The sequence below is a fragment of the Daldinia childiae genome (assembly GCF_008694065.1).
Source record: "Daldinia childiae strain JS-1345 chromosome Unknown Scaffold40, whole genome shotgun sequence".
Taxonomy (NCBI): Eukaryota; Fungi; Ascomycota; class Sordariomycetes; order Xylariales; family Hypoxylaceae; genus Daldinia; species Daldinia childiae.
Genome location: NW_022984681.1, coordinates 1 through 23,456, shown reverse-complemented (window position 1 = coordinate 23,456; position 23,456 = coordinate 1). Strand labels below are relative to the sequence as shown.

At 45.4% G+C, this 23,456-nt stretch overlaps 5 protein-coding genes across 6 annotated transcripts; 2 read left to right on the top strand and 3 right to left on the bottom strand.

Annotated features, from left to right (window-relative positions):
* Window positions 1–5,239: 5,239 nt before the first annotated feature.
* On the top strand, window positions 5,240–8,357 carry GL218_09562 (Cellobiose dehydrogenase; the record flags this gene model as incomplete). Its single annotated transcript, XM_033586396.1, has 10 exons — window positions 5,240–5,288; window positions 5,343–5,542; window positions 5,596–6,444; window positions 7,219–7,312; window positions 7,372–7,420; window positions 7,467–7,558; window positions 7,606–7,838; window positions 7,890–7,932; window positions 7,986–8,293; window positions 8,349–8,357. 10 exons carry the CDS (start codon window positions 5,240–5,242, stop codon window positions 8,355–8,357), a joined length of 1,926 nt encoding a protein of 641 aa, XP_033435071.1.
* An 822-nt stretch (window positions 8,358–9,179) lies between these two features.
* On the top strand, window positions 9,180–10,364 carry GL218_09561 (uncharacterized protein; the record flags this gene model as incomplete). The annotated part of the gene is made up of 1 exon (XM_033586395.1): window positions 9,180–10,364. The coding sequence occupies one exon, from the start codon at window positions 9,180–9,182 to the stop codon at window positions 10,362–10,364; it is 1,185 nt and encodes a 394-aa protein (XP_033435067.1).
* Window positions 10,365–11,030: 666 nt separating this feature from the next.
* Window positions 11,031–12,073, bottom strand: GL218_09560 (PXMP2/4 family protein 1; the record flags this gene model as incomplete). Its single annotated transcript, XM_033586394.1, has 2 exons — window positions 11,031–11,466; window positions 11,649–12,073. 2 exons carry the CDS (start codon window positions 12,071–12,073, stop codon window positions 11,031–11,033), a joined length of 861 nt encoding a protein of 286 aa, XP_033435066.1.
* A 648-nt stretch (window positions 12,074–12,721) lies between these two features.
* GL218_09559 (uncharacterized protein) lies at window positions 12,722–15,538 on the bottom strand (the record flags this gene model as incomplete). The annotated part of the gene is made up of 1 exon (XM_033586393.1): window positions 12,722–15,538. One exon carries the CDS (start codon window positions 15,536–15,538, stop codon window positions 12,722–12,724), a length of 2,817 nt encoding a protein of 938 aa, XP_033435068.1.
* Window positions 15,539–15,640: 102 nt separating this feature from the next.
* On the bottom strand, window positions 15,641–21,140 carry GL218_09558 (Bifunctional protein gal10; the record flags this gene model as incomplete). Of its 2 annotated transcripts, XM_033586391.1 has the most annotated exons (5): window positions 15,641–17,763; window positions 19,782–20,171; window positions 20,235–20,685; window positions 20,739–20,973; window positions 21,112–21,140. In XM_033586391.1, the coding sequence occupies 5 exons, from the start codon at window positions 21,138–21,140 to the stop codon at window positions 15,641–15,643; spliced, it is 3,228 nt and encodes a 1,075-aa protein (XP_033435070.1). The 2 variants fall into 2 exon arrangements, with proteins under 2 accessions (XP_033435070.1, XP_033435069.1); XM_033586392.1 differs by lacking the exon at window positions 15,641–17,763 and having other exon boundaries at window positions 19,768–20,171.
* Between the last annotated feature and the right edge of the window lie 2,316 nt (window positions 21,141–23,456).

The following is a 23,456-nucleotide window of genomic DNA, read 5'->3' as shown; positions in this document are numbered from 1 at the left end:
TTAATGTATCTAATCTAACTTTTAGCCCTTCAACCTTGGGTTCCTCCTATGATATGCTATTGAAACTCACTAGATCACAGTTTCATGATGTACCATTTCTTCAGTCACAGCCTCTGTCATTTTAGCCCCCTTAACGTACGTATTCTACTAGTCATTTCCTTGTCAGGTGTCCGAGTCAGAACACGAGTTCCCTACGCGAAAACACCCTACATAATTGTCAAGTTGTGAACATCTTACCTATATAATCCTAACCCCTACGACCGTTTTCCTCGAAGAGATTTCATCTTACTGCATTTATTCCTATGTTAATTAAAGGACTGAAATACAGTTGTGGTCATCTCAGCCGAGATCAAGCGTCATACCTTATATCTGCTATCAAATACTATCCCAACAACGAAGGTAAGATGGGTAACTGCTTTGGCCAACCTAGTCGCAGACAACCGGGATACTACCACTCTGGTAGTCGCTCGGATCACCACCGCTCGGGACATCATAGTTCAGGACATCATCACTCAGGGCATCGCCACTCAATGCATCACCATCACCCCGGGCATCATCGCTCTAGGGGCCATCGCTCTAGGGGTCATCACTCTAAGAACCACTACTCTAGGAACCATCAGCCGAGGCGTCATGGCAGAAGACGTGCCGATTCGGTAGAAATGTACCGACATACAGGCTATCTAGAGCCAGAAGTAGGAGAAGGGGGTCTTGTAGTTTACCGATCCCCCAACGAACTGCCTGTATCGCTCGATTGATGCGTTACAGCGTCTGTGGCGGAATGAACCATCATTAAAGAACTTGATATACCAGATGATTTTGTTAGTATACATACCTAAATAGCTACCTATTACATACTATTATCTTTCCACATTTATAGTTTTGACTTGTACGTCCCTAACCCCCTAACCCCTTTTCTCTCATATCCACGTTTTTCACATGAACTTAGTCCATCATACTACAATAGAGCCTACCCACCCAAATAGTACATTACTGCCCAGTCCTACTGGGACCAGCGGTATTCTGTTATTACTGCTTGATCTCCTGCTTTTGGAATACCCCTAAGACATCAGGTAAGTAATCCATGTCACCATAGTCATAGCAACGAAAAAGACCCAGGACATGTCCTAACTAACCTTCGACGCTCGGCATCCACGGATCCCGCAGCTTGCAGAAGAACTCGCCCTTGGGCTCGACCTGGCCGCGGGCGTGGTCCTCCATCGTACCGTAGAAGACGTATATATTATCGCCCGCGTTTCCCTGCGAAGAGTCCTCATCATATAACGTCCAAGGAACAGCCGCAAAAAGATTATTTAACAATATGTAGGTAGGTAGTCAAGTCAAAATGATAAGGGCGAGAAGCTCTAGTTAGTAGCCTTCCGAGCTCATTAAACACAATCGAAGAGAAATGCATACACCGTATTCTAAAAGCGGCCCGCCACACGTATCGCAGAACTCGCGATGTAGCAACACGCCGCTCCCGTTATCCGCTTCGTGTATTTTTACATGATCCCCCCTTGGGTGATCTTAAATGCCGACTTAGGGATCTTAGTTGTGATACCGTGCTCGCCGCCCGTGAACTTCTTGCAGTTACCGCAGTGGCAGATGCTCGTGCGTGCTTGTAACTCCGGGTCCTCGAGCGTGATGGTGTATTTTATTAGACCGCAGTAACAACCCCCTGGGAGTGGAGCCATGGTCTTATTTTGCTTGGTGTTGTTGGCTTAGTATGTAGATGCTGCGAAGGTACGAGTCTCAAAGATTTGTAGTTGGATGAAATAACTACGAACATGTAAAGATATGATAGGTGCTAGGAGATAAAAAGAAGTAGTAAGATGATTCTAGTCTTTAACTTAAGACGCCTCAACTGATCATCACACCGTTAGTCTCTTAGTGTAAAGACTTAACCTAACCAATTCCAAAATATTTTCAAGGAGACCTCGGTATGTATAAAATCTTTAATTGTAGTTATTTCAATCTTCTTCGAGATTTTGGTAACCTTGTCCCTCTATGACGTCGAAGAGGCGTCATGAATGCAATTCAGTCAGATCGTTTGTCCCACTTGGCCGGGTCGGACATATTAGCTGCGGGCCGGGCCGCTCCACGACACTTAACTTTCCCGGTCCTCGAAGCCGATTTTTACCTATATTCGTAACATGAGCAATACATAATGGAGTATACGCTTAAGTTATGTTTATATACTTAAAAGTATAGACTTCTTGAACAACGCAATGCTATAGGATTTATTCTAGTCTTGGTTATAATACTCTTGCACCAATGCGAGCATATATTACCTGGCATTTTTATTATTTTACTGTGCAGATTATTCTAATTATTCTAATACTGATATGCCTCTAGAAGACTTATATTCGCTTGTGCTTAAGTATGTACTAGTAGGTTGAGTACAAGCATAGTCACTTCGCTTACCCTTACGATATCAACTACCGCCAGCGGATAATCATTCCGGACCATCTGAGGGTTTGAGGTGTAGTCGCAAAGTTTGTCGAGCCAAATTTATTACTTTGATGCGACCTTTTCCAAGACTGGCTTACCATTCCTCAAGCAGTCTTGACAGGTTCTGCCAACAAAGTGTTCTTTAGAAGTTTTATTCTTCTTTTTTCCACATTCTCTGCAATGAAGTTGACATAGGTAGAAATTGCAATCTTTGGCGGGACACTCAACTTTCCATCGGCAGTCTTGAGTGAGATGATCCCCTCCGCACGGACATTTCTTCAAGGAGCATTTTCTTCCCGAGTGGCCCTTGGCACCGCACATACAGCAACGATAGGAGCAAAGCATGGCGTTCTTGTGATGGCTTGAGCCTGGGAGACTTGGACATCCGCACTTTCGGCTGCAATTAACTTGACACTCGAAAGCTGTGTGGTATTGGGGGAAGGGCATGCATTTACACCGGTTGCTCGCCTTGATTGGGCAAGCATATGCCTTGTGGAACGACGAGTTGCAATAACCACATGCTAAGGGCAGGCCGAAGAGCGATGACTACTATGCTGGTAACAGTTAGCACACGGATTCCTAATCTGCCCCCGGGCCCTTTTCTGCGTAGACTTCTTCTCAAATACTTTGGGTTTATTAGTGAACATTGCTCGGATGTGAGTTCGGCTTAAGCTTCTACGGCGTGATAGTTTATCAAGTTCAGATAGAGGGCGTCGAGGGAAGTAGATGATCCATCCATCTTCGAGGTTGGTACTTAAAGCTACCCTCTTCCACGAATCAGGTGGGGGTAGACTGCTAGACCGTTCAGGCTTTCCTCGACACACACATAATGTATTGACGGCATGAAAGATTTGGTCGGACTTTTAGAGTAACTGCATGCTCGTGATGGGTTAAGGGAAAGCCGACGGTTTAAAATACCGAGCCGCCGCGTGCTAAAAACTGAGGATCGATAGAAAATTCCACATTAGAAGAGGGGTTGATTCTTATGTGGTGGCCGCCGGAAAACAAAGAATAACGGTAATGTGTTTTTGAAAATGGCCCGTAACTTTTGACGTGTCCCCTCATATCTTTCGTCCAACCGGACTTATATTTGGCCGCTAAGTCTGGATGAGAACGATAGAGATGGCCAAGCCAAACACGCATAGAAGGTTCGGACTCGAGATAATACTGTTCTATAAGCCCCAATATAACCATGCCAATAGTAGCCCCAGGTTCGGGTAACGGGTAGTAATTTAGAGCGTCAAAGGATACGCCATTAAAGAGTAAGTAGAGGGGGTGTAGTTCTGCTCCTATGGAGGACTGGTTGCTACCAGTTTTAAGCATCCTATGCAGAAGATACATGTCAAGGCCGAGTTCTCGATCGCGACGTTTGACTGTATGGAATTTGCCATCTCGATTCGTCTTGTTGTAGACTGCTGCTTTCACTCTCTCTGGCAACATATAGTCCTGCATAATCCGATTGACTATGACGTCGCGACTAGATATAGACTTATGCTCATATTTGGTAAAGTCCAAGTCAATACCGTTGAGGGGATAATGCGGCGTAGTCATGTTGAGAGGTAATGAGGCCTTATATCTATTAAAGTTGAATACTTCCGGTTCATAATTCTAGAGAAAACCATTTGACAAGAATATAGAAAGGAATGATATTACGGGTTCAACATCGAGTTAAGTACAGGTAACTAACTCATAAAAGATGAAGTTAGAGGGTTTTGGAAGATGCGGCGATTTGAACTGAACCTTGGAGGTACCCACCGAAGGTACCTATCTCAATGTGGCTTAAAAGAAAGCTAGCGGGTGGCTTATGTATAAGTTGTGGCTAAGGTATGAATTCTTTGTGTAACTATATAACTACCTAATGTACATATGTATATAGTTGTAAGTCTAGACCTGCCCATAAACAAAATCAAGGTAACATTACTAATTCCCCAACTCCGAATGGCGTTTTTCACGATGTGGATTCCAGAGGGTTTTTTTTTGGCGGGGAACAGCTGGGGGATAGAAAAGGGAAACATGCTCGCCAGTTTTCCAGTTTTCCAGCTTTCCAGCTTTCCAGCTACACAACTATAGTCGCTAATTTCGGCCCGTAAAGCAGAAAAGCGTCCCTCCGTTTTACAACACTCCGTTGACAGAAGAGGCAAGTCGCTCGAGGCCAAGACGTCCTCGGTCTAACATTCACGACCATGTTCCTCCAGCCATACTACCTCGAATACTGCTGGTTATTCCTGAGGCCGCGAGGGGAATAGTTCTTGTCACTTGTGACTAGGCTTTGTCCAAACGGAGATGCTCCCTTGTCCTTTTGTCAGCATGCAGAGAAGTAGGGTGAGGTAAAGTAAGTAAGAGCAGGGTAGAACGGGGTAGAGCGCCCGCTGTTACGCCGCGGGATTGCATCAAAGGTCCAGAACCTCTCATAAAGAACTGTGATGTCTGGTCCTGGGAATCGGAGCCGCGCCCAGCTTCCAGGTTCTCCTACGCGCGCCCCACTTTACTTTTGCGCTTCGCGGTTGATCGGTTCCCTAGGCCAATATTCCCTATGAATGTCCGTTGGTCATGTTCGTGAAATGGGATCGATAATTTTCCTCCTATTATCTGGGTCATATTCGACCATGTATATATCTACTAGTGTGTATAGTCAGATCTCGTTCGGAATGAGTTCCCGTCAGCCCACTTGTACTCATCAGCCTCATAATCTATTAGTATATATATAAGAGTCCTTTAGATTCGTTTTTCACAATGTTGAGTTCTCCGGTTCCCATCAGGCGAATACTTAGCGTAATACGCTGATAGCATTATGGGTCGTTTCGGTCTTTTTGCATCACTGCTTCTAGCAGTCAGCTTAAGTGCGCCACGCTTTCTATGTATACGCTGACAGTGGTCTTACTAACACGGCGTAGATGTCCAGAAATGTCTCGGTCAAGCGAGCGCACCAACCCTGTACAAGGACAGCAAAACCGGCATCGCATTCGACACATGGACCGTACCGGATAAGGCCGACGGTTCTGGTGGTGTATCGGCCTGGGGTGGTCTCACCTTTGGTGTTGCACTACCAGAGAATGCCTTGACTGTTGATGCTACTGAGTTCATAGGATACCTAGTCAGTATAACAAGTTTAAATCTAATCTATCAGAACACTAATCCCTATAATAGAAATGCGGCTCCAACGGCACAACCACGAACGGATGGTGCGGTTTGTCTTTCGGGGGACCGATGACAAATAGCCTGCTTCTCATGGCTTGGCCATACGAAGATGAAATCTTAACTTCGCTCCGCTTCGTCAGTGGATATACTAGCCCGGACGTATATACAGGCAATGCCAAGTTAACTCAAATCTCGTCTACCATCGATAAGGACCACTATACTCTAATCTTCAGATGTCAAAACTGTTTAGTATGGGACCAAGACGGTGCATCAGGTTCCGCGTCGACTAGTGCCGGCTCCTTAATACTAGGATGGGCTAGCTCACTTAAATCTCCGGGGAACCCGGCCTGCCCAGCGGATATTACTATTAACTTCCACAGCAACGGTCAAAGCATCTGGGGCGCCACTCTAGACGAAAACGCAGCAAACCCATCGTATTCAGAATGGGCTGCCCAAGCTACCGCTACAGTTACCGGAAGCTGCGGAGGAGCAACACCCACGACCACCACATCCACTACTACGTCAATTCCTACTGCTACTGGCATCCCGGTCCCGACCGGCACTTATGACTACATTGTTGTTGGTGCCGGTGCTGGTGGGATTCCTTTGGCAGATAAGTTGAGCGAGGCTGGAAAGAGTGTATTGCTTATTGAAAAGGGACCACCTTCTTCAGGACGATGGGGCGGCTCGCTCAAGCCGGAATGGTTAGATGGCACTAACTTGACTCGATTTGATGTCCCCGGTCTGTGCAACGAGATATGGGTCAACTCCGCAGGCATTGCCTGTACTGATACAGATCAGATGGCTGGCTGTGTGCTGGGTGGAGGCACCGCTGTTAATGCTGGTTTATGGTGGAAGGTATGTCATATGATGCATTCACAAATACGGCGATACTGATGGTGAAACTTAGCCGTATACTTTAGACTGGGATTATAACTTTCCTAAAGAATGGAAATCGTCGGATATGGCTGCTGCACAAAGAGGGTATTCTCTCGCATTCCTGGTACTGACCATCCTTCGATGGATGGAAAGAGATACTATCAGCAAGGCTTTGAAGTTCTATCTAGCGGTTTAAAAGCCGGTGGATGGTCAGAAGTTACTGCTAACGACGCGCCAAACAAGAAGAATCACACATTCTCTCATTCACCGTTCATGTTTTCTGGTGGCGAACGTGGCGGGCCTATGGCAACTTACTTGGTCTCTGCCAGCAAGCGCAAGAATTTCCATTTATGGATGGGCACGGCAGTAAAGAGAGTTGTTAGATCTGGTGGCCATGTTACCGGCATTGAAGTCGAGCCGTTCATAAACGGAGGATACACCGGTGTTGTCAATGTTACTTCAGTTACCGGCCGCGTCATCTTGTCTGCGGGAACATTTGGGTCCGCCAAGATCCTGTTTACGAAGTAAGTTACTTCAATCTCAGAAGCCCTCCTATGCTCTATATACTAACTGGAGAAGGTGGGATTGGGCCGTCGGATCAGCTATCTGTTGTCCAATCGTCGATCGATGGTCCAACCATGATTTCTAATAGCTCTTGGATCAATCTGCCTGTCGGTTATAATCTGGAAGACCACACAAATGTTTGATACCCTCCAAACGGTCGTACCTCTAAATATGCTTACATTTACTTAGACTGATACTGTTATCACGCATCCCAACGTCGTGTTTTACGACTTCTACGAAGCTTGGGACAACCCTAATGTCGCCGACAAGAGTCTATATCTAGGTTAGCTATGTTTAGTTCTTGTATCATATGATAAGGCCGCAGCTAACCTCTAATCACAGATTCTCGATCGGGTATTCTAGCTCAAGCAGCGCCAAATATTGGCCCAATGTAAGTAGCTAAATCTTAAGTCCACCAATATTCTAACCCTGTGTAGGTTCTGGGATGAAATCAAGGGTGACGATGGTGTGGTTCGACAGCTCCAGTGGACCGCCAGGGTCGAAGGGAGTGCTGGAACGCCGAATGGATGTAGGTTATCCCCATACCCTGAGGTTCGCACTCGTTAATAGGAGTAGATGCCATGACTATGAGTCAGTACCTTGGACGAGGTGCAAAGTCAAGGGGCCGAATGACTATTACGAAGGCGTTAACCACTGTAGTCTCGACGCTCCCTTACTTACAGGATAAGAACGATGTCCAGGCTGTTATTCAGGGTATCAAGAACCTTCAGGCGGCTCTAGCAAATGTCGAGGGCCTCACGTGGACCTACCCACCATCGAACACCACTGTCGAAGACTTTGTCAATGATGTTAGTCGCGCTATATATCACGCGATAAGAAAACAAAGCTGATAATTATAGATGCTCGTTTCATACACCAACCGAAGATCAAACCACTGGATTGGTAAGTTGGCTAGCATCGTATTAGCACGCGATATAACGACTAATAATTCCTAGGAACCAGCAAGCTCGGAACAGACGACGGTCGAACAAACAGTGGCTCGGCTGTAGTTGACCTCAATACGAGGGTTTATGGTACCGACAACTTGTTCGTCGTCGATGCTAGCATCTTTCCAGGTCATATAACTACCAACCCCACCTCTTACATCGTCATTGTTGCCGAACACGCCTCAGAAAAGATACTCGCCTTGGCATCACCTAAGGCACAATCGAAGTTTGCTCAATGCGGCGGACTACAGTGGACCGGAAGCTTCCAGTGCGCGGCACCGTATACTTGCCAGTATCAGAACGAATACTACTCTCAGGTAAGTGTATTCTCTTCGACGTCCGTCATATCAAGTACTGATGCCCCAGAAACAGTGTGTTTAAGTTACCCATATAAGGTACCTACCTATCTAGGTTCTAAGTTAGATATCCAAATATAGTTAATTTTAGAAATATCTATTTAACAGCTTGATATATTAAGTGAAAATAGACCGAAGCCGATACATTTTCAGCAATCTAGGTTAAGAATGTTGCAATACTAAGATCATGTGAACATAATTGACATGTGCTCTTTTGTTCTTTTTAATATCCGTGCACGATCTGTCGATCACACACCTCTCTCTGCGTTGTTGTACCAATAAGCATCAAGATACAAAGTAGATTTGTATTACCTTAGGTTAGGTATCTGTATAATGTTGATATGAAGACTTAAGTTTCAAGAACCGTATAACTAACAGGTATCAATAACAGGTAATGATGTCAACCCTCACGTTCTACTTGAGGTATCTATCCAAAGAATACGGATATACGTATATCCGAACTCCACCAAGCGGGAACTATTCCTTTACCCCTTAACCAATATCCATGGATTTCATTGGTTTTCAAGCCTTCCAAAACTAACCTCTCACCGCAAGCTGCCTATCAGCCCAATCAACATTTGCAGGATTAACACCGTCTAAAATGGTAGTTTCAAATGAGATCCAGGGTTTAATGGCCAGCTAAACTGCCACGTCAATAGAGGAGGACTAAGCAGAATAATATACGTTTCATAGATGCCTTACCATTCTCGTACTTTAGCTCTCTCAAGTTCTAGTTAAAAGCACTCCCGCCTCCGCCTCCGCCCCCCACTCTGTGGCCCTTGCTACAAGTTACCCTTTTTGGTCACTATCATTTAGAACAACAACAATATCATATTATTATATCATTATGCCATCCGATCTCACATCATGGATTCCCGGAAACAAGACGAAGAAAAGGGTCATCCGCGAGACTATTACAAGAACTCTCGGAGCGGCCGCCGGGGCAGCAGTCAAGGCTAATCCGGTTGTAAAGACTATACAAGCAGGGTACAGCATTATGCAATTAGGGAATACGATTAAGAAGGCACATGAGACAGCCGGCCATATAAATGAATTAGTCCCTAAGGCCACAGAATTGGTCGGAGCCGCACATCAGTTCGTCCCTTCGATTCAGGTGATGGGCCGGTCAGTTTGCGACAGTCTGAAGCTCTTTGGCTATTTCAGCACTATCGCAACTACTGTTGGTATCGGGTCTAATATGATCTTGACCTACCAGGGAGTCCAGGCGCTCAACCTCATCGCCACTAGGCTCAAGGACATCTCAGATACCCTTGCAGCGCAAACTGCCCTCATGGCTCAGAGAGAGTTTCCCGAATTGGTTTATTACATGATCCGTGAGCGATTGGCCCAGACCTCTCAGGATCCCGAGGTCGAACACTGGTTCTATGTCTTCCACCCAGACAATGATTGGTACCCCAAGTTCTTCCATCTTATTGAATCCAGTCCGCTTGATCCCCGGTTCTGCGGCTACACGAACCAGATCGACACGGTCTTTGTCTTTATGCTCGCCACACGGAGGTATATAGAAAAGAAGAATGCGCGTTCTCAAAAACACGGGAAACCGCCCCGGCCGGTGCGCCTGCATCTCCTCATCCCAGCCTACCAACCTATACTTATCGCAGAGGCGCTCGAAATCCCCAGTGACATCGGAGACTTTGTCATAGAAGGGCGCATTCATAACACCAGGGAGCTAGTCTGGTTTAACTTACCAGAGGACCAAAAACACTATACCATGGATATCGGACAATGGATACCGCCCGAGAGAGGCTGGTGGTCCTGGGCCATGACAAAGTTCGGGCTGAAGGAAACGCCGCTCGAGCTAAAACAGCGCAGGATGTTAGGGACGAGACAGCGAGGACCGGAAGATAAGGATGAGAATGCTAATAATAATAATATCAAGGAAAATGGAGAAGATCACGATAACGAATCAGACACTGCATTATCCAGGCGTCAGGGAAACGACGAGAAAGCCCGGGAACAGGGAAAACCGCTGCACCACCGCCAACGGCCACAAGAAAGGCGCCGCCGTTAGGTTGGTATGAATATAAAAAAATTTAAAAATTATAAATAATTAAATTCATTTTAGTATATAAGAACATTTAGAAGAGATATCCTTGATCAATATTAAATTAAACATTAGAAACACTTGTCGTTTGAATTATCTGGACGAAGAATTATACTTATTATATCATGGATGGTTAATGTTAGTTTTACATATTAGAATTGAAGATACGCCAGAAATTCTAGCTCCTGCCAATGTTTCTTAGAAGATACTTATGACCTAAAGAGAGATATATTATGCACATCTATAAGGTACCTAATTATAGTAAATCTACAACGTGAGTTCGAGATACTAGCTTGATCAAATAATTCGTAGTAGCCCCCCCTCCTCCTGCCCTCCTCTCTTAGTTTTTAATATAGACATTTTATAACCGACCTTGATAATCCTAGCCCTACCAGACCACCAGACTATCATAACACCCTCTAACAGCAAATCTAGTAACGAAAAGAAGATATGCCAATATCAAGGAAGCTTCTATTAACCGATTAACATGAATGCCAATTCACCCCCGCACTTACTACCAACTATTTTGTTAATATTAGGCCGTGCACGCTCCAACGCCAACCACAAGTCTAGTCTATCTCCCCCCTAACCCCGTAATTCCATAGGAAATCCACAAAGAAACGAAGCTTGAATTCACGCAGTAATCCGGGGTTTCCGGGCATCAAGCTGCAAGGACGCAGACGTCGCCTCAACAGCCGGCAAAGCAGCCACCATCCTTGCATGAGCCAATTCCTCCTCGATCTCCGCCTGGCGGTTCAAGTAGCTCAGGTAAGTCTGCCAGCCGACGGCAACGACGCCCGAAACGACGCTGCGGTACTCGACGGGGACGAACGTGAAGGTGAAGGCGGTAACGGCAGGCCACAGCTTCCAGGCGTTGACCCAGCTGACAGGGACGGTGCGGCGGATCCGATCCCAGGTCTCGGCGATAGAGTCCCCGGATAGCAGCGCCTGGGCGCCGAAGAAGTAGCTGTTGAAGGTGGGCGTGAAGACGAGCTGGTTGACGACGATCTTGACGCCGAGCGAGAGGATGTGGGATGGGTAGTTGAAGTGGCGGGAAAGCCAGACGAACCTAGACAACTGCGTTAGTTCTGATGTTTGGCTTCGTTATATCACGTATTAGGTACCCAGGAAGGCACCGATGATGCACATGTATTGCCCACTGTTCAATATATACCTCGAGACATAGGGTAATAACGATCTAGATCCACGACCAACCGAAAGGGGAGGATAAGAAAAATGAATACGACTCACCACAGAAAGGTCGGCACAGCAGCTACGCCGCCAATAGCCATATTCCTAGCACTACGTTCCGGCACGTAGTCCTTGCCACCTATACGCTGCGCACTAACATCGGCAGCCAGATAAATAACAAGCGCGGAGACGATCTGCGTAGCCCAGGGTCTTTTCCGCTGAGCACGACCGTAAGCTTCGCCGGCGCGTGTCAGGGGGCCGAGTCTCTGCCACAGGGGTACGGGAGGAACTGGTGTGCTACCCACCGGGATCGGATCCCCGGTTGGCGGTTTTTGTTTCGCGGCCTCGCCTCCGTTGCCGGGCTTCGGACCGGGAGTGCTGGACTGGAAGCGCCGGGGCGTTGAGCGTGGTAGACGTCCGACGCGCAGGTGCTCTAGGCGCTGCCGGAATATGCCGCGGAGCAGCACGGATGTAGAAAGTGGCATGGTAGCTTAATTGCGGCGGGTGAATTTTAAGTTAAGGGAAGGCGTCTAAAGGATATGTTCTGGGGGTGGTTATTTTATTTGCACGGGTATACTAAATGATCAACCTTTTTTTCCCCATCCGAATGCAAATGTAGTCTAGGAAGCTAAGTAGAGATCGAATAGTTAAGGAAGAAAAGAAAAATATGTTAAGGTAAGTATTTTGCGAAACGAAGGTGGGAAACTTGTAAATGGGAGAAAGGAAATAATATCAACATATCTAACCTAGACTCGTTTGCGAGATTTCGGAGTCACACAACTCGCATATTGATACTCCGAGTGTGTAACGGCTTTATAAGATGCTACCCGGTTAGGTTATAAAGTTAATGGCGTCGGATTCTACTCGGTCTTAGTCGGAAGTCCGAGGCTTAAGGCTTAACGGGATGGAATTCCCAACATCTTGGGAACTTATAAACTTCATAAACTTCATCCGTAGCATTATCCATTATCTTCAGCTACTATTAATATTCCAAGTATATAAAAACTCGGGTTTCTAATTTCTAATCGAATAATCCTTACGCCGTCGATGCCAAAAACTGCATGATTTGCTACAACCTCCTCAAAGGTATCTAAGCCAGTCCATGGATATACCTATATTAGGTTATGTCCCTATTAATCTAACTCACCACTCACATACCCAATCTGCCTCTGCGCTCTGGGTCCTGCGCCTGCTATATTCGCAGCTAATGTACTCTGGCTATCAACTAATTTCCGTTGCTCCTGTATTCTATTCTTGAGTCTTGCATCTGCTACCTGGTCTAGGCGCTCTAATTCCTCCCTCTCCCGGAGTCTTATGCTGCTTAGCTGGTTTGCGTTGCCAACGCGTTCGCTGCCCACGTCACGCTCCCACTGGAGCATACGGCTTTGCTTCTGTGCTTCAACGGCAAGCTCCGCGTCGGCGAGAGCCTGCGCCCGTGTTAACCCGGCGTGTGTCAGTGCCTCTTGATGCTTGACCTCGGCTACGTGGCGTGCGCGTTGCTGTCGCATTGTGCTGTTGAATAGTTCTTCTTCGACGCGCGCGCGGTCCTGTATAGCTGATAGGTCTGCGCTGTGCGCCCGTTTTTTGCGCACCTCTTCTAGCTCTGCTTGGTTAGCCCAGATTTGCGCTTGCACTGCCGCTAACTCTTTATTCCGCTGAATCGCGAGCGTGTGATCCTCGTTTTCCTTTTGAAGACGGACTAATCGCGCCTTACGTTCCTGTTCTTCGAGTTGGATATTAGTCGGCATGCCGATAGCATCGTCAGGCTGCGGACCGGAGTTGGAATAGTATACATCAGTCCCCCGGTTTGCTTTTAGCAGTGCTAAGAGCTGTGACTTGTGATCCGAATCTGGTAACACGCGCTGAACATACATAGGGTGAGAGTAGGTGAATTTGCCATCATTAAAGTAGTTGAATGGTTTATTAATGTATCTCCACATGTCGGCCCGTAGCAGGATTTTCGTTGTGGTCAAGGGGTCAGTTGATTCGAGAGCTAAAAGGAGGACGGATTTCCCATCAGATTGTAGCGTGATATCGGATTCGCTCTGGAGGAGGAAATTTATCGCCTTTTCCATCGCTTTTTCTCGGCGAGGCGTCATCTCGCTGAAGTCAGCGGCGTGTAGGCATAGCTCTCCAAGTGCACTCCGTCCACCATGCAGAGGGCTGGGAAAGTCAGGGTCATGTCTATATTCGACCAATACTTGCATGGCTTGCAGGTTAAGCTCTCGTGCTGCATTGTGAAGTGAGCCATCATTTCTCGAAGCACCTGCCGCTAGCAAATTAGACATTATGGTGATAGCCAAGTCACCGCCGATAGAAGATGCCATAGACAAGGGGGATTTCCCTGTCGCATCTGTCACGTCAACTTCAGCATCCGCCAGCAGTAGAGACTTCACAATATCTTGCCGACGGTATTGTATGGCTAGCATAAGAGGAGTAACACGAGAGATGGGAGCTTCAAAATTAACTTTAGCACCCCTCTCGATCAGTAAATTGATAACTCCGCTACTGATTTTCTTCTGAGGTTGAATAAGGGCCCACATGAGCAGAGTAACAGTCTCTTCTTCCTCTATCTCCTGCATTACTCTGCACGTTGTCAGTTGGTCATGATAGAACCCGGCATCTAGTAATGCCCCGAGAATCTTCGTAGATCGTGGGAACTGGTTTAGAGCTTTGACGAGTATAGGCTCCGAACCAGTTTGGATGAACGCGACATCCATCCGGTTTTGTCCATCACCGTATTCGACGAATAGTGTGATAAGATCATATATGTCATCTTCAGATGCGGAAGCGTCGAATACGCGAGGTAACGCAAACGTTAGCGCTTGGGGGTTGGGATTCTCGCGTAGGAGTCTTTTAAGAAGATTGGGATCTCCTTGCGCAGCTGCATTCTGCAACGCCTCTCCGTGGTTGTAGTTGACGTCGGCGCCGTGTTTGAGGAGCAAATCCACAAAGTCGTTTGCTAACTGCGCATGTGTTTCGATGTATAACCCAAGTACTGTGGCAAATGCTGATCCAACTCCATCGCCGATAGCACCTTTCTCTAGTAGGCATTTGGCAACCTCGTAGCCCCGACCAGATAACCACGACGAAACACGATCGGGCGCAAATGCCCTACTGAACACTAAGGAGGTGTCCTCGACAGTGATTTGAGTATCTAAGAGCTTGGAAAATGCTGATGGAGATAGCGTTGTAGTCGCGTCAATTAAAGTCTGGCAACCATCTGCGGTAGCAGAGGCACGGTGGTTTACAAGAAGCTCGATAAGTCTCTCGTCAGGATCTTCCTCATTGACAGCACGGTTCAGAGAAGAATGAAGAGCGCTGGGAACCGGCCTTCCTGCTTGGAAAACCCAATTCATAATGGCAAATCTCGTGTCTCTGCTTAGGTCCCAGCAAGCATCCATCGCGCGGACCAAAGTGTGAGAAGATGGTCGTTTCTGACGCCCACCGACCTCAACAATGCCTAATAGCATCTCCAAGCTACCCAAAAAGGCGCTCCTCGCTGCTTTTTCGACAGCCTCTCCATCATTGTAATCAGGACTCGCCCCGTACACTAGCAGAAGTCGGACGAGATCTTTCCCGTCGTCTCCATACCTCCCAGCTGATACGAGTTGAGCGTCGACTACTTCTCCAGAGACTCCCACTTGCAAGAGCAGTTTGAATATCTCTGCTCGCTTCTTCAAGTCTCCTACTTGCGTAGCGGCTTGAAATCCTCTCTGCAACGTTTTTTGGGCGACTCTTGATTCGCCTGCTAGCAGCATTGCGAGGACGTCGACTGCCCCTGCCTTGCAAGCTTCTATGATGGCCTGGCCGTCCTTATGTTCTACGCTGCCCCCATTCTGTACTAAAATGGTACCGAACTCTACGTCGCCATCGGAAGCGGCTGCTAATAGCGCATCCGATACTACTTCTCCCGATGCGCCAGCTTTTAGTAAACTGATAGACGACATGCTTCTCGATCTTTTGTTTTTGCCTCTCGTTGCCTGGGCAAAACTTGTGTTGAGAATCTCAACGGGGAAAGTCTTCTTGCCTAGAATCAGCTCTACGACGTCCTACTTTTCTCCCTTGACAGCTTCGATCAAAGCCAGGCCGTCTCGAGTATCTGCACGGGCTAAGAGAGTATTGATGAGCGGTATGTCGTCTGGATAAGTACTGACGGCAAAGACGAGAGCTCTATTCACTTCAGTTGCCGGTATACCGCCTTCTAGGATTTTTTGCGCGAACGTTAGTCTATCCATCAATTCACGAATGCGCAGGGCGTGAGGCATAGCAAATGCCATCGAAGTAGGGGTTGGAGTGGCTGTGAATAAAAGCTCTACCAGTTGCATGTTTGCCGCGGCCACCGCTCGACACAACGCCTCGGCATTCATAGCATTGATATCGGCACCGTTTGCTAGTAGGACTTTTATTGAAGAGAAATTTTGGTCGTGCGAAGGTACTTTTAAAACAGCTAACACCTCTTGTAAGAGCAGCTTGGTGGCCGTATCCTTCGACTGCGTTCGGCGTAATATCACATCTAGCTTTTCGGTTTTACCTGTGGACATTGGAAGATTTCCTATACTCTTTAGACCCCGTTCTAGGCTACTAGCATTGGGCTGCCCTAAACATAGAATCATTCCTAGAATTTCCGGATCGGAATGTAGCGCGGCACGCTCTACAGCTATCCCCTCATTAACATTAACATCCGCATTCCCTTGCTGCAGTAATGTTTTAAGCAGTCGTTTATCTGGCAGATCAATCTGTATCGCTGCCTCGACAGCTGCCGATACTTCAGGTCCCCCCTGTGATGCACCGGCTGCTAAGAGCATGTTGATCATTTGAAACCGTATCGAGCCTTCATCGACTTCCATAGCCCTAGGAATCGCCTTGGCTGCTACCTGGATTGTGGGCTTGCTTTTGAGCAATCGTTCTAAGAGTCGGACATCCTTCTGTGAAATAGCTGCCGTAATAGTGTGACCTTCGTTAAAATTTACATCTGCATTATAACGAAGGAAAAGGGCGATGAGCTTCTCATCTCGGTGCGGTGGTTGCTCGTCTATGGCGTTCTCGAGGGCCGAATGAACCGACGGTCCAGTAAGTCCAGCTCTTAGAAATAACTCCGAGGTCTGATACCGCTCAAGGGGGCGTAGATTCCGCACGCTAGGGAAGATCTGAGCGAGAGCAACAGGATTAGGCGGCTTATTCGAAAGAATCAAGTTCGCAATAGCTACGTCCCCTTTCTTCACAGCGATCTGCAACGCTAGGGCACCTTTATGATCTGTCGACGCAATCTCATGTCTCTCAAATACCATGCTTCGCGGACCTTTCCGAATATCTTTAGCCCCGACGATTTTACCTTCGGGAAACAGCGGCGTGAGAAGTATTTTAACCGCCTCGACGTCGCCGGCTTCTACTGCGTCGATTAGCGCCTCATCCAAGGGCGCCCCGGATGCACCTTTACGAAGTAGTAGATTAAGGAGAGAGTGACGTTCTTCAAATCTCAACTTTTTTGGCAAAAGCTCTACGCACTCTGACGCATAATGAGAGCTGAATCTAGATTTCCCACTTAACATAACCTCTACCAAGTCGACTTTTCCCTTTGAGACAGCTTTGCGAACAGCGATCGCATCCTGATATTCGATTGATGCACCATAAGAGACCAAGAGATGCACCATTTCGAGAAAGTAAGTGGCGCACGATTGTACCAGGGCTTTCGATACCAGATCACCTTCCGCCCCGGCGCACAACAAAATCTCCGCCATGGCCATCTTTTCGTTGGGATTGATGTTTTGGTGACTCATGAGCTGGTCAAACGCCTCGTTAAGACCGGGTTGGGCTGGTGGTTTATTACCGAGAACAATAGCGAGGACGATATCTCTCCGGCCGAGAGCTACGGCAGCTTTCAACGCGGCGGCACCATCGTGATTACCGTCTGCTGTTGACTGGCCGAGGTGCATTACTGTACCCAGACACCCAACCCTCGCTGCCTCAACCATGGATTGTGACATCCACGACAATGACGGCCGTCCGTCGGATCCCAGAATAAGCGCGACTAGATCGGGCTGGCCACCAATGGCGCATACCTGTCGAAATGCATCTTGTCCGTCGGCAGTCTGAGCTACACTCGCGCCATATCTTATGAGAAGTGCGACAATCGCCGCGTTTCCACCACGAATCGCAGTTGGCAATGCGGTATCTAAGCTTAAAGCATCAGCGTAGGGCAAAAGAACCTCGATCATTTCATAATGGCCATTCTTGACGGCTATTTGGAGCACTTGGCTGCGTTCGGCTAGATCGAGACTCTTTCTTCTGCTTAATAAACTAGTTCGACTCTTCTGCGCCAAGTTGAGGTTCCCTCCAGCTAGATTTAACTTGAGTATTAGGCATTCGGCAACGCCTGGTGATCCTTGGTTCGTAATATGAGCCACGAGGGTGCTATAAATTTCTCGGTATTCCCATGTCTTTTTTTTGTTGTGAAGGCACGCGAGATACTCCCCTTCGGCTGGTGACCTTGAGATTCGCTAATGCGCTGTCTCTTAAGTAACTCTTCTGCTATAAACTCATCGTTATCTGTCCGGTAGGATGGCGGCTGATCAGGCCTCGGCAAGGGTGACGGAGGAGGTTGACTAGTTATACCCCATTCTTCGCCCAGTGCTTGAAGTCGCGCTTGCTTATTTTCCTGAATATATGTGCGCTCCATGCTATAGATGAGACCAGGCGCGTAGCATTAAGCGAGTAAAATCTTCTTTTAGGGAGACATAGGAGAATACTACTCCCAGATGATGTCAATGTTGAATTAAGCTACGAGCTTGGTCATAAATGCAAATGTACCCCAGTAAATTTAGAAGATATCTTAGGTAGGTATTTAGAAGATATCTATCTCATAGCCTTTTGGTAGCTATATTTTGGACTAAAGGAAAAGGATGAAGGCAGTTGATAAATTGTGGCCAACGATCTGACGGATAATAAAATTACCAGGTAAGTAACGAAAATAAAACGCTATGCTTCAATCAATGCAGATAATTGATTATTTCCTGTTTACCAAGAACGAGGTAAACGAGTGATAATAAGAACGAATGTGATGTTGAATAAGAATAAAAAGATACGAGTAACGAGTAAAAGAGAAGAAAAGACATGAGATGTTTCATTACGCCTCGAAAGTTATGAGACACGCCAGGGTCCAGGAGAGAAAAGAGCTTAAGCCACATCCAGGGGTCTTGAGAGTCTTGGGAGTTTTGGGAGTTTTGGGTGGATCTACGAGCGGGAAACATGTGGAGCCTAAGCTACAGGCAAGGTTCTTATAGGTACATTATATTAAGTAGAGATTTAAGTAGAGATTTAGGTAGAGATTTAGATACCACAGATGGTGGCTGTGAAAACATTTCCGTCATTTCTCCATCTAACCTCGTCTAATAGTAACCTTGTTTAACCTCGTCTAACTTCGTGCTGCTGTGAACTGCCACGCATCCCTCGGTCTCTGATTCGCTTACCGGCCTGCCGACCTGCAGTATGTGGGATGCCGTCGCGTCCAGGCAGTAATATAAGTAATTATTAGTAACTACGTGTGGTAACCATCTGCAGTTTGCTGCGTACTATACTCATGTTGCCCAACTGATCACCCTTCTCATGGTGGTAGCGAGTACCACAAGTACGTTGGTTTAACAGCTGATTCGACACCGTCTTTCTAGACAAGCGTCTTGGTAGACGGGTAGCTTAAAGCGTAGAGTGGCTATGCATACTCTATCTATCGGGTTGAGGTACGTAACCAGAATATCTTGGGTTGTAGTTGGAAGTCTTGGATAAACGAAACTGCAGGGATATCGTAGACGACGAGGCACAATTCACCATGTATGACAAATCGGAAAACAGCTGGGTTACCCTTGATTGGATGGAAAGGAGTGCACAATTCATGTTCGATGACAACTTGATGTTATCATCATCTAGTGGCTCAGCTCGAGCGCAACGCTCATAAAATCTTCATCTGAATACTAACGTAGATTTACTTCTATCACTATCTCGACTCTTTAACATTATTCACCTAACCTGTCGACGGGAGGCGGTTCGCGTTTCGGTATCAAGGTGGAGCTCTCGTCTATTCTATAGGTAAACGCGCAAGGATCAAATTGCATTGCCCAGTCAAATTAAGTTGCTAATCAACTCTCACCAATAATGCGACTTGGAGTAGTTATCTACTCACGTATCAAGAGGCCTTACCCTTGACGCCGGCTAGTAGTTCGGCTGGAGGCTCCTGTCGGTATCCCTTCGGGTTGTTCGACACCCATCTCCATAGATCCTCGCATGCCTTCTCCATGGTGAGCTCTGTCTTCCACTGCAATTCCTGGTTCGCCCGCGTCGGGTTGGCAGTGAGATCTAGCACATCGCCTTGTCTTCGTGGTACTACCTCATATGGCAGGTCGCGGCCGACAACCTTGCTGAATGCCTTGATGATCTCGAAAACGGTGCTACCTCTGCCAGAACCTAGGTTCCATGCCTTGACGCCGGGCTTGTGTTCACGAAGATAGTTTAACGCAACTAAATGACCCTTTGCAAGATCGACGACGTGGATGTAGTCGCGGATGGCAGTTCCATCTCGGGATGAATAGTCTACGCAATATTTTTATTAGTGTCTTCCATATCATCAAATTTTTGGGACCAAGCCTGGCTTACCATCTCCGAAGACTAGAATTTTCGGCCGATCACCAGTCGCAACTTTGCCCAGCAACGGCAATAGGTTATATGGTACGCCTTGAGGATCCTCACCCATAATACCGGTAGGGTGTGCACCACACGGGTTGAAGTACCGCAGGTTAGCGCCATTCCATTGCTCAAACGGCTTGTCGGCCTTCTTCAAGTTCTGGCGCTGCGCACCGATAAAATCCTCGATTATGTTTTCGACAATAGCCTTGGTTCTTCCGTAAGTGTTTGTAGGCCCAATAGGGCAGTGCTCAGGAATGGGAATCATGTTCTCGAAACGAGTCGCGTCACCGTAGACCGTTGCTGAGGAGGAAAACACTATGTTGGTAACATCATGCTTCTTCATGGAACCCAAGAGGGAGATAGTACCACCAACGTTTACGCGGTAATACTCGAGAGGGATCTCGGCAGATTCGCCGACAGCCTGGTTCGTAAGTCAGCGACATGGCATAGGCGATGGAGAGTTGGCGAGCTTGCCTTGAGCGCGGCAAAGTGAATAACGCTGTCGATTTGGGGATGAGCAGCAAAGACTTTGTCGAGCTCATCTTGCTCTGTTAGGTCAACTTTGTAGAAAGTTGGCCTCTTGCCGGAAATGAGCTCGATGCGGTCGAGAGCAACCTCGGACGAATTGTATAGGTTGTCTACAATGATGACTTCATAACCATGCTCAAGCAAGGCAAGCGTGGTGAAAGATCCAATGTAGCCGGTACCACTATTTGCGCATGTTTATTAGCATAAACATATAACTTAATTGACGACTTGTCTTTGTTCTAGGATGTAATAATTATAAAGGAGCGGCGCGAAAAGAGCGAAGAGGTATACGAATAGGTTCAAAATAAACTTGACTTACCCGGTAATCAGAACAGTTCCTACAGCCATCTTTAAAAGTTGAACAGACCAATTGATGGGATGAAAAGGATAGAGGATACGAACCACAATACAAATCGAGGCTTATAGAGGGGCACCTGTTTATAGAGGGGGGAGGAGAAGAAGATGTGCGATAGATATGCGATAGAGTCGCGACTTTTGGGGATGCGGCGGTCAACAGCGATCTCCATTTTAAAATTGGAACGAAATTGGAGGGGTTGCGGGTTTGCCCCTCCTTCCGATAGATGTATTTTACAGTAGATAAACCCTATTGGGACTGTAGAAGATGCAGTAGCGGGGTTATAATTACACAGTATGAAGACATTAGAGACATAGGAGGACATACATATGTATTTAAGAGGACATGGGTTATTAACCATCAGTCAGTCGGTAGTCTGTTAGAAGTTATCACACAAACAGGTCAGATCAACGCTATACATTGTGTCGCCATTAACATGGATAATTTGACTTGTAATTTATCTACCTTGGTATTGATACCGCATAAGCTTTTTGTAATGACGATGCGTTGACGATCTATAAGCTTCTGGATAATTACTAATAATATGAGATATTATCTCAGCTAGCTTAAATTAGAAATTGGAAAAATGGTTCGGGGGGAAGTACTTCCTTTAGCCACACCTTTTTCTAATCAATTACACTCCGGTATACCTTTCCGAAAACATTTTTCAATCTTTAGTTTAAGGCGATTTTGGACATTTTTCCCTTAATTGGTATAATAATAATTAAATCAATTGAAAATATTAATTTTAAGTAAATAAAGTCTTTATATAAGAAATAAGTATTAATTCGATCATTTAAATAGGTTATTATATATAAAACGTACGCGTTTTAAGTCGAGATTAGCTATAGTATCGGTTGCAACCAATGCGATAGCTGTAATAAACGTTAAAGCTTATAACATTATAACGCGATGTCGTATAAGTATGTAAAAAAGACGGGAAGGTAGCGAAAGCAAAGGATTAGCCTCGAATGATTGAATATAAGGTATTTTAGACGTGGTTGTGGATAGTTATGGGTGTAAACGCGTGGGTATAGGCGCATGGGTATAGGCGCGTGGGTGCAGGCGCGTGAATATAACGTTTTGAAGCTATTTAGACGTTGAGGCTTACGATATTATAACGCGATGTCGTATAAGCATATAAAAAAGGTTAAAATGTCTGGGCAATTGAATAGATAGTTTCGGATTAAAAAATAGAAGGTATTTTAAACGTGGTTATGGGTGGTTGTGGGTATAAACGCGTGGGTGCAGGTGCGTGGATATAGCGTTAAGACTATTTAAACGTCGAGGCTTACAATATTATAATGCAATATTGTATAAATATGTAAAAAATATAGGAAGGTAGTTAAAGTAAAGGATTAGTTTCGAGTGATTAAAATAGAGGGTATTTTAAACGTTGTTATTGTTTATTATGTTGTTGTCAATATAGTTTTATTAAAAGTTTTTAAATGTGTATCAGGTGCGGTTAAAAACCCCAAACGTCTCTAAGATTAGAGTTCGAGGAACGCCTCCCCCACAACCCATAATACAAATATACGGACTAAGGGTTTTGTGGCGTCTATGGCGTTAATAAGGGGGGGAGGCGGAAGGCGAAGCCCGCTCCTCGAATTTTAGTTTTAGCATATTAAGATAAATGAGATATGTTTATTATATAAACAGGTGCATATAGTTGATTTATTAAGAGATAAGTTCCAAAAATAAATTCTAACGTTATTATGATTAATGTAAGGGAAATCCAAACCGTTTGTTTATGTAAATGGGATGAAAAACCAAGGATCAATGATCGAACTATAGTACGCCCTTTGTAATAATTTTAACTTATTGGACATGCACGTTACAAAACATAGGTTATATGACGTTACAGCTAGGATTATATAACGTAACTAATATAAAAAATAATATAACTTAAATCGATAAAATCGTATCATAAATAAACCATAAATATTTTATAAGTTTATTTTTAATGTATAAATACTTATTTAAAATAATATTAAAATAACGTTAAATTATTAATTTACAATTAAATATTATAATAAAAAAAAAAATTTTTAAACTTTTTTTACTATTAATACTTCTATTATTTTTAATAAATTACGTTATTTTTAACCATATTTTTAACTTTATTTATTTAATTAAATAACTTTTTTTTTTTAATTTTATAATATTTTATTATTTAAAGTTTATTATATTAAAAAATAAAAATATATAATAATATATAAAATATATAATTTATATTTTTTTTCTATATAAATTTATTTTTTTTAAAAATAACTTATACTTAACATTTCTTATCTTTTTTTTATATTATT